This window comes from Ixodes scapularis, unplaced genomic scaffold, assembly GCF_016920785.2.
Source record: "Ixodes scapularis isolate PalLabHiFi unplaced genomic scaffold, ASM1692078v2 ptg000080l_1__unscaffolded, whole genome shotgun sequence".
Classification (NCBI taxonomy): Eukaryota; Metazoa; Arthropoda; class Arachnida; order Ixodida; family Ixodidae; genus Ixodes; species Ixodes scapularis.
Genome location: NW_024609909.1, coordinates 1,118,773 through 1,129,399, shown reverse-complemented (window position 1 = coordinate 1,129,399; position 10,627 = coordinate 1,118,773). Strand labels below are relative to the sequence as shown.

Sequence of the window (10,627 nt, the reverse complement as noted above, 5' to 3'; positions counted from 1 at the left end):
ATTATTTGCGACTCCGAAAAAAATAAAGAAATACACACATATTGCTAAATAAAATTAATTTTTTATTATTAACATTTTGTCTCCCATGCGCAAAAAGGAAAAATAAAGAAAAACTTTGAGCGTACCCGCTTGACGTATTCGTTGCACGGTACTCCTCGCATCAAAGCAAGACGCTTTCATATCAACACAAACAACGCAGAAAAAAAAATACGACACAAATGCAGGCCACACAGATGGACAAACCAGGCCGCTGTTTCTCCTTCTCTGTGTCATCTTTTTTTTTTTTTTTTTTTGGCTCTGTTGCTGCTAATGTCAATCACCAACTCGCACAAGCTTGATCTGGCTGAGCATCGTACTGGCGTGCGGTCGCGCATCACTACTGCGTGGTGCACATTATGGACCCCAGGCTAGCGGTCGTACTGCACTGGCTAAATTTCTCACACGGTGGGTATCAACGTCGCCATACTCCGGCAACTAAACTCTCGCTGCCTAAACAACGAAACGACGAATTTGTTTTTCGCGCTTCTGTCGCATCGCAACGATACGCTCACGTCCGCCATCCTGTCCGATCAAGAGGATCTCGGCCCCTGGGCGACGCGTCGGGCCGTCGTCACGCCAGAACGAGCAAGCGGGCCCGTCCAAGCATGGGAGGACGGGGAGGGCTACGAGGAAGTGAGCGTCTCGCGCCCGCCGCCTCGCGACCTCTCTTCCGGTTGCCAAGGCAGGCAACTGTGGGCGGCCTTCCGCCCGAGTCCGAAAACAGGGCCGCTGACGCGAGCGCCTATCCAGAGATCTGCCCGTGCCTAGATCTGGGGACAACGCCAGCGTAGGGAAAACCGCTCGTAGGGAATCCGTTCGCGTAGTGGTGATGATGATGATAGCGTCATGTATGACTCGCACACTGGCGCCTCGCTGTTTTCAACCGTTTCAACGGTTCTCAGTTTGAACTTCGGATGTGGTTGCTGGTTGCTCCGTAGCTTTTGTGCATGCTAGCGGCATAACGCCGACCCAGATAAGTACAAGTGCATGATTTCTGACATGTGCTTCAAGAAAATCTACAACTTAAAGAGGCACCTAAAGGAGGTTCACGGGGACGCTGACACGAGCTGGATCACACTGTCCGCTGCCGCCTTGCATGCGATCTGTGTCCAACAGCTTGCTGCGCCACTTTGAAGCGAAACACGGGATCGTCGCGAGGCGTGACAAGTTAAAGTTCAATTTGTTGAAAGGTAAGTGCGCTCACTTAGTTTTCTACCTTTTCTACAGAAGAAAAATCAATAACAATGCCTACCAGTTACAAAATACGGTGTGGGCCTAGAGCAGAAAAGATATAATTCAAGCTCTCGTTTAAAGACTAAAAAATCTGAAAAGAGACGACAATTCATTACCACAAATTTGCATCCGCACCAATGGTGACTATTGCGATTGCACAGAGGGATAAAATACACTCGTTCCTCTAATAGCACGAGGTGCCACGTGAAATCCCAGCATATGTTGAAAACAATGCAAAAGAAGAGGATAAGAACAGAAATGGCAACAAGCGTTACCATCTAGTATCGACTGACTGTTTAATGCGTGCTAAGAGAAGTACGAGAAGAAAGTCGGTTTGTTAATTTTTTTTCTTCTTTCCTTTTCTCTTCTAGAGGGTTGTTAATCTTTCTAGAGCATCAAAATGCAACACTGCCTTTCTTTGAATCTCGAGTGCCACATTATTTTCGATAGTGCCACTTGTCCTGTCCCTCTCTCGTCTTTCGTGCAAATTGTTTTCGAGATGCTTAAAACTTGCTGTGCGGTACGAGTTTATTCTTTCGTTCCCCTCTGAAAAGTGCTTTCAAAGTGGTAGTTACAGAGCTCTTTTGTTCTGCAGGTGCACGGTCCTCAAAAAGCTTGCGCACCAATTGCACTGATCAAAGCTATGCAACTCAGAGTACTCCTGGAGAAGTGGCAATCAGTTCATTGCATGACGGTTCATCGACAGCTCAGATTACCCTTTTTTCGGTAATAAGCTGCATGAGACTGTCACTGCGACAGTCCCATGCAGTGTCGGTAAGGTGGGTTAACATTTTTGTAATGAGCCGCCGCGAAGCGGCGTGAACGCAGGCAGGCAGGCAGGCAGGCAGGCAGGCAGGCAGGCTGGCTTGTGTGTGGGTTAATACATACCCCAGTGATACACGCAAGACGAAATGTCCCTACAGCATGCAATTCGCATAACAAGCATCAATTAAACGATTGTGTTGACGAAACGTGTGTCCATGAAAAGTTGTCCACGAAACATAATTTTACGAAGCGAGTTTCGATGAAATGAAAGGGATCCTTTATGGAGTGGCATGCGCTGTGTAGCCGGAAACCCATATTTGACGTCATAAACGGTGAATGTGAAACATGGCTATCTTGCGTTTGCCAACAATTTTGCACCAAATAATTGTCTTATTTGGATTCATGGGGTAAAACCAGGCAAGAATTGACCTCCAACTATATTTTAGGAACCACTTCAGCTTTCTTTAAGCCATGTTACTTTACAAGCATGACTTTCACATCAGGACATCAACAGGATCGCCTCCTAAAGCACACCTGTGCATGGGAATAGCCATACTTCCAGTGTATATACCTTATAACATCCTGAAGGAGTATTTTACCACATGCAATTCATTTAGCACTGAATTGTTTGTGCGGTGACATACTTCCTCGTTACGTTAGGTCGAGAAAGAGTTGAATGAATGTCCGAGCCCTTTTTAAGACAAAATAGAATGTCAATTTTTATTCCTCGAGCCAACACTTGTTCTCGTGCACTGACGCTAAAGCTTGTGGATAGTGTTGCAAGTCATGTTGCAAGTTGCACCAGGGAACGGTGACACTATAGCAAGGTAGAACAAGAGGTTTAATATGGCGATCGGCTCAGAGCCAGGTACGATCTAGCCGCGGAGCTCTATCTGCTCGGCTGCTCAGTGTAGCCAACATCTCTCCCATACAGAAGAGTCAAAGTCTCTGGGGAGCTTTGACGCATCGGCCACTTCTCGTGTGTGAATGAAGATTGCCTTCAGATTCTGTACGTGGCTCTTGAGCATCTTCGCTGTCAACAACTTCCGCATCCCACTTCTGACGCCATGTTGCAAGTCGTGTTGCAAGTTGCGCCAGGAAAGGTGACACGATAGCAAGGTAGAAGAGGTTTAATTTGGCGATCGGCTCAGAGCCGGGTACGTTCTAGCCACGGGCGCAAGGCACGAGTTCATGCGCACGAGCAGCAGAGCTCTATCTGCTCGGCTGCTCAGTGTAAGCTTAAGCACATAACCTTAAGCACATAAGCTTAAGCACAAACCTGGCACACCTGATTGTTGCGGCTTTGGCCGTTGCCACTGGTATGTATGATGGGAGTATGGCTACCTGGGGAGTGAAGTAGAGGGGTCACAGTGTTACCCTAATATCCCGAGAGATAGCCCACCTAAAATCAGAAAAAAATGGCTCAAATTAAAAAGTGGGCTCACTTGCAGTGTGAAGCAATAATGGCTCTACTTGCCAGTCAGCAATTGTTCATTATATCTTGCCATAGCTAACTCGACACAATAACTAGACACATTATATCCCCAATAGCTAACTAAAAGAAAAAAAAGCAAATGAAGCCAAAAACTGGGGTGGCTTACCTTTCGAGGCTCGGGCATCTCTCAGAATTTTACGGTAAGCATATATCTCACGTCTACAGTTTACATGGTACCAACACACTGGGGTTTTTCAGCTGCTCTTGTGACTGCCACTATAATGAGACTTGACTCTTTTCTAGGGGTGTATGAATACTTTAATATCGGAATACAAATCAAATAGTAAGCTCTCGGATAAATCAATTCGCGAATAAAATTCTTAGTGTTTGGTTAACCATAGATTTAAAATGTTCTGTGAAAGATGCGCGGTCGACACGGAGCAAAAGAAACTTGTGCTCCCTCTCCGTTGTAGTGCGCACTTGCATTGAACTTATGAATATGCAAAACATATTTTAGTTTGTGTTTTTTTTTTGTCCTCCCGTCACTCACATAGCAGGTGCACTTGCAAACACCACATATGTGGGGGGCAGTGAACCTGTTCTTGCAGACCATAGTGTTTTGGAGTGCACCTACTATGTGGGCATTGGGAGCACGAAAAAACCATGGACTGCATGCTACAGCTAAAAGTCTGATTGGGATGTACATTTAGTGAAACAAACATGAAGATGTTTTGAAGCAGTGGAGTATATGATGTGACTGATATACCACTCTTAATTCAGGCCATTTCATTTTAAGCTTTCTTTCTTCTCTGCCTGCCAGAATTCAGTGACTGGAGGGGGGCTAAGGATGGCAGAGAGCACATTCGCTTCATTCTCCACGACGGACCCAAGGGACGAGATGAGGGTGTCCTGAAAAGGTATTACTACTGCCACCGCTCTGGATCATTTCAGAGCAAGAGGTAAATGAAAACTGAGAACCCAGGGCACTTGTAAGACTAATGTGCAATGCTTAGCCACAATTCAAGCTACAGAGAAAGATGGCAAGGTGACAGTAGAGTACCAGGCAGAACACTACGGCCACCCGAAGGAACTGAAGCACCAGCGCCTCTTTACGACTGAGGAGGAGGCTTTAGCTGATAAACTAAAGCAAGGCATCCCCGCCCTTAAAGATCTGGTAGACGCACATTCTTCTGCTGGCAGTGAGATGGGCAGGCTACATTTACTCTCAATAAAAGACATTGGCAACATCTCCGTCAAGCATGAAATTCTGACGAAAGACCTACGGCACTGAACAAAGTCAGATTCTTCAGTCCTGTACTGACATGGAGGAAGGAAAACAAAAAGAGAGCTTTGAGCTTGCCCTGATGACTGTTCCTTTAGAAAGAACGTCTCACAAAGCTTGGCCCCAAGTTTCTGTGCATTGACTACACTCATAATATAAATGGCCACATTCTGCAACTGAACACTCATGACAGCTGCAGAAGATCAGTCAGGCATGCCATGCACATATTTGATCTCAAAGTAACTAGGCACCAAGGCTATGAAACACTCCTTAAGGCCATAAAGGTAATGCATGGGAGGAAGTGATGGGCTGTGCCCAACATTGGATGCTCTGCTCGTGGCATGTAAGCCACAACTGGGCTCTGAAGTTGCAGTCAGTCCAAGATATAAGCAAAACCGTGACCGTCTTTGCGACGAGTTGTGGGCGCTGAGAAATTGCAAAGATGAGGGTCAATTCCAACGAGCTCCGACAGGCTTCCCGTGTCAGAAACTAAGTGAAGAGACTGATCCAAAACTAATTCAACAAGTACACGAGTTTCTTCAGTACTTCGGGCACTACCACGGTGGCAGAGCCTAACAGTGGGTGCTCTGCTTCAGAAAGGGCATTCCTTTTAATACTACGAACCTTTTGGAGGCAATGTACAAGGACCTGAAGTCACGCTACATGCATGGAACTCACAACCAGAGGCTCGACAAGCTGTTGATGATCCTCTTCGAACTGAGCCGTGACCGGCTCTACAAGCGTCCCAAGTCGCTCGTAAAAGGAAAAACGAATCGGCATGATGCAGCCCTTTTTCGGAGGCACCAGGAGGGGATGAAAATTCCAGCATCAGATGTAGAACAGCTGCAAAATGGCAATGGCTGGCTTGTAAAGTCTCAGTCCCAGACAGAGAGAAGCTACCATGTTGAGAAGGGCGACCCCCACCAGAGTTGCGTGCTTCGTTGCAGGGACTGTGACATCTTAATCAACAGTTACAAGTGCACTTGCAATGACAGCCTGATTTCATCATCGATGTGCAAGCATATTCACGCAGTAGCTTACCTGGGGCTTCATGGGACGACCGTGGAGGAGGCCGACACTGAGCCAGGTGTAGAAATGCCATCAACAACACGTGAAGCAACAGGCTTTACGTTAGATGATGAGCCACAGTCCCTCTTGGATGACATTCGGCAGGGTATTGAGGTAGGGATGGAGAAGACTCAACCAAGTTCAGAGGTCAACATATGTTTAACAATAAGTGGACTGAACAAGTCCCTCTCCAGGAAGAAATTGACAAGCTCCCCGGTGTTGAAATACCGTACCAAGGCCCAGGAAGTACTTGACTCTGTTCCAGATGAGACTTCTCCAAGTAGTAGTAGTGCTTTATGAAGGAAAGGCAGAGATTTTAACCCGAACGTCAGTTCTAGTTTGCTACTCTGCACCGGGGATAGGGAGAGGGGGAAGGAAAGACATAGCAGTGGGGTAGGAATATGAGGTGAAAATTGTCAATGAAGATGATTATGATCTAGTGAATTATGTAAGCAGTCTCATATAAAGTTCTCAGTCATTTAGAGTCTGTGCGAAAGTCCTATGTCTCTCAGAAATCGTATTAGAGCCTCGGTGGCCTTCATAGACTGTTCGGTTGTGTCCCAGCTGCCAAGCACTTTGAAAGCGCTAAACGGACGCGAATCTATTTTTTGTAATGTTTCTTGAAGCGTTTGGCGTTCCTCCTCGTACTCAACACATTGGCATAAGATATGCTCAATTGACCCCTCCACGTCACAGCTGGTGCAATCCTCGCAGATGTTCTGTCCTATTCGACAGAGGAACTGCGGTGTATATGCTACACCTAGTCGCAGTCGGTGCAGGGTTGTTTCCAGTCGTCTTGAAACTCCGGATGGAACGCGAAAGGTTTGTTGGGGGTCTAGAGAGTATAATCTCCGGTCGTGTGTTTTTACGTTCATCCAGTGTCCTAATGAAATTGTCTTGGCCAAGGCTTGAACTTTAGAGTTGCTGTCACTTTTGGAGTAAGGTATCAGAATTGAATCGGCACTGATCGTTGACTTGGCGGCTCTGTCTGCTGCATTATTTCCCGGGATGCCACAGTGGCCTGGTATCCACTGAATAGAAATCTGGTGGCCCTTTACGAGGGCTTGATGGCAGAAAGCGGATACCTGATATGCCAGTTGGTCGTACGCATTGCGTTTCATGAAAGTCTGTATTATTTGTAATGCTGACTTTGAGTCACTGAAGATTGTCCATGGTTGCGGTGATCGAGACATAATGTACCGTATCGCTTCTCGTATGGCAGCTAATTCGGAAGCCGTTGATGTCGTTCGATGCCTTATCTTCATCTTGACGGTATGGTTGTGGGCAGGTATGACAACTCCAATTCCAGACAGTGTTTCAGAGGACGACCCATCGGTGTATATATGTGTCGACAAGCCGTATGCTTCATTGATGACTCCTAATGTCAGTTGTTTGAGAACTGGAGATGGAATTGACGTCTTCTTATGTATACCTTTTACGTATAACATTATTCTCGGCTTCAGAAAGGTTCATGGTGGTATTCCTTCCCTCTGTACAGGAAATAGGTCACTTGGAACAATATTGTGTTTCGTTATCGCTTTGGAGAAGGCAGACTCTGGTCTCTCTGAAGGTAACGTGGCCAGATGGTGGTTCGGATGTCTTGTAAGGTGTCTTAAATGTAATCGGATAGTTTCTTGTATCATATATGCTTCAATGGGATACCTTCGAGCCTCCGCAATTGTCCCGGACGTTGAAGCACACCGTGGAAGCCCTAAGCAGGCGCGTAGCGCTTGGGCTTCAATGCACTGGATAGTTCGTATATTGCTCGCACAGGTGTTGTTCAGAATAGGTAAGTGGTATCTCAGAAGTCCAAGAAAGAAGGCCTCAAACAGTCTCTGTAGGCAGCCTACGGTGGCGCCCCATGTTGTACCACTGATAAATCGCATAAGATGTATTATGGACGTCAATTTCATCTTGAGTCGTGAAACATGAGGCGTCCACGTAAGACCTCTGTCCAGAGTGAATCCGAGATAATTATGCTGCCGAACGCTGGGGACTGTTTCTCCGCCGATGACAACGGGATATCTCTCCATATGCTTGCGAGAGAATGTCATAGCAGCGGACTTTGAGACGGAGATCTCGAGTCCACGCTTTCTTAGATATTGATGTATTGTCTTCAGAGCACATTGGAGTCTTGGCCGTATCTGAGGTCGTGTTACACCAGACGCCCAGATACAGATATCATCAGCATAAAGTGATACGTGTACTGTCGATGGCAGTTCTTCAGCAAGATTAATCAAGACTGTATTGAATAAAATTGGGCTTAGTACACCGCCCTGTGGTACCCCTCTTGTTATGACATGTGATGTAGTGTTTCCATCGCAGGTAGATATGTAAATATTTCTCCTCGTCAAGTAACTCTCCAACCAGGAGTACATGCGCCCCCCAATACCAAGATCTTCTAAGGCATGTAGGACAGCCTCATGAGTCACGTTGTCATATGCGCCTTTGATGTCAAGAAATACAGCTGTGGTGAGACGTCGCCGTGTCCTCTGTTGCTCTACAAATGATACCAGATCGATAACACCATCTATAGAACTTCCACCGCGTCGGAAACCAGACATTATTTCTGGATAATAATTGTTATTCTCTAAGTACCATTCTAGGCGAAAATTCAACATTCTTTCCATTATTTTTCCCATGCAACTAGATAGTGCTATTGGCCTGTAAGACGCAATATCGTATGGTGACTTTCCAGGCTTGAGAATGGGTACGATACGTGTTGTCTTCCATGTTGAGGGTATCTGGCCCGTCTCCCACGAAAGATTGAAAAAATCAAGGAGTTGCTTTCGGCTTCGAGAGCCAAGATTTCCAAGTGCACTGTACGTGATTTCATCAGGTCCTGGGGTCGAAGCCCGCTTTGCCGTTGCCAGGGCTGCCCGGAGCTCTTCATGCGTAAAGGGCAGGTTCATTCTCTCGTCGGATGATGATGGTACACGCCCTTGTGGAGAAGGATTAGTTATGTTAGAGGCTGCTTGATTTTGGGTTAGGTAGCGGCAGAAAGTTTCGGCAGCTTCGATTTCAGATACATTCAGGTGCAGAGATAAGACGCGGAAAGGATATCGTTGTTGGACTGCTCGTTGACCTCGTGCAATTCGCCAAATCCCTGTAAGTGGTTTTCTGGGATCAAATTTTGAACACTTCGTTCTCCATTTGGCAGTTCCAAGTTTTTGGAAGCGTCGACTTATCTTTTTCTGAGTTCTGCAAGATTCACGGAGATCCTTCCTGTCTTTGGTCCTCCTGTATCGCCTTTCCGCACGGCGACGGACAGCTCGCAGATGCTCATAATCCCCGTCGATTGCAGTTCGGGTTGTGGGAACGCTGTAGCTTCTTGTCGCAGCTTGTGTTGCAGCGACAATGGCAGTGCCGAATTCATGCAAACTGGTAGAAGACGTACAGAAGTCCTCCATCGACGCTTGATAGTTCTGCCAGTTTGTGCGATGAATAACGTGGCGAACATTTCGTCTTGACAATTCTTTTATGGTGGTGTAGGTTGGAATATGATCACTTCCGCGGGTTTCAATATCTGAGAACCAGGTAGTGTAAGGAAGCAGTTCACGAGAAACGAAAGTAAGGTCGAGGCAACTGCTATACGTAGTGCCAAGTAGGTACGTTGGGCAGCCATCATTAAGAATGTTTAGATGGTGTAGGTTCAGGCACTCGGCAAGTTCCAAAACCTAGGGTAATCCCTCAGAACAAAAAGATGAAAAAACAACCACGGTACTTTCCCCCCAAAAAAACGCCCTGGTTCTGGTCCCATGCATGGCAAACCTCCAACCAGCTTGGAGCAGCAGCACATCATGTAGGGCCTTGTAGCCAGGCGAGTTCCTACGGAAGGAGCAGCATCCGCTCAGCTCCATGTGAATGTTCCGAGCATGTCTTTGCTGGCCCTCAAGGAGTATGACTACTTTGCAAATCACTAGTCGTGACAATTGGACTACAAAAAAGGGGCAGTATTCTTCTTGCAAAAAGGAATGGCGTGTTGGACAGCTTGGATTTCTTTCCACTTTGGAGAATGTCACGAGACGCTCGAGCTAAAGGCAAGAGGGGCATCTCTTACCATCCTCCAACAGGTTACGTTAGGCGAGGCATTATATGCTGACCTTAATCGTAACGCTTTTTTAACAACCAGGGATTGGCAATTTTATTTCAGTTGATACGGAACGGTTGTCTCTAAATTAACGGGCAACCATAGTGCCTCGAAATGCTCGTTTATAAGCGTGCCTCTCGCTGAAACCGGCACTTTTTTTTTAGATAGTATTACTGCACGAGAATGTGCAGCTTTTTCCGCTTTGGAGAATGTCAAGAGGTACTCGAGCTCGCCATTCTGCAACAGGTGGCTTATGTTATCAGCTGGTCTTAATTGGAAAAGTGTTTTAAAGGCCAGAGCTTGCCAATTTAATTTCAAATTTATGCAGACAGGTTACCTCTAAGTTAATGTGTAACCATAATACCTCAAGTTGCCTGTTACATGCTTATTTTTTATTTTGCATACTGCTGCACGGGAATGTGAAAGTTGCAGTTCCCGCGACATACCAAATTATTTTAGTATGCGACTTATATGCTTTAGGATATAATGGTTTTCTTGCTAATAAAGCGCGAAACACATCCGACGTCCGACCGCGCAATACTACGGTCGGAGGCGAGGGTTTTCGTAGCATCGGAGAGCGTTGAAAACCCTCGCCTCTGACCGTCGTATTGCGCGGTCGGACGTCGGATCGGACGGTTTCGTCGTACATGTGTTTCGCGCTTAAGTGCCTATAATCACTGCTTCATTGTTTTGTGAGCCAAGAGGGAGTGACCAC

General features: G+C 46.4%; 1 protein-coding gene across 1 annotated transcript; it reads left to right on the top strand.

Moving 5' to 3' along the window:
• The first annotated feature begins 936 nt into the window (after positions 1–936).
• On the top strand, positions 937–9,726 carry LOC121833934. Its single transcript, XM_042287652.1, has 3 exons — positions 937–1,229; positions 4,293–6,102; positions 9,497–9,726. Exons 2-3 carry the CDS (start codon positions 5,391–5,393, stop codon positions 9,724–9,726), a joined length of 942 nt encoding a protein of 313 aa, XP_042143586.1. The 5' UTR covers positions 937–1,229; positions 4,293–5,390.
• Positions 9,727–10,627: the final 901 nt, after the last annotated feature.

What these genes read in the sequence shown, in the direction of transcription:
- LOC121833934 (XM_042287652.1), top strand. Translation starts at nt 5,391, where the DNA reads ATGTACAAGGACCTGAAGTCACGCTACATGCATGGAACTCACAACCAG. An exon ending in TCCAGATGAGACTTCTCCAA is followed by an intron (nt 6,103 to 9,496) that starts GTAGTAGTAGTG and finishes GGCAAGTTCCAA; the next exon opens with AACCTAGGGTAATCCCTCAG.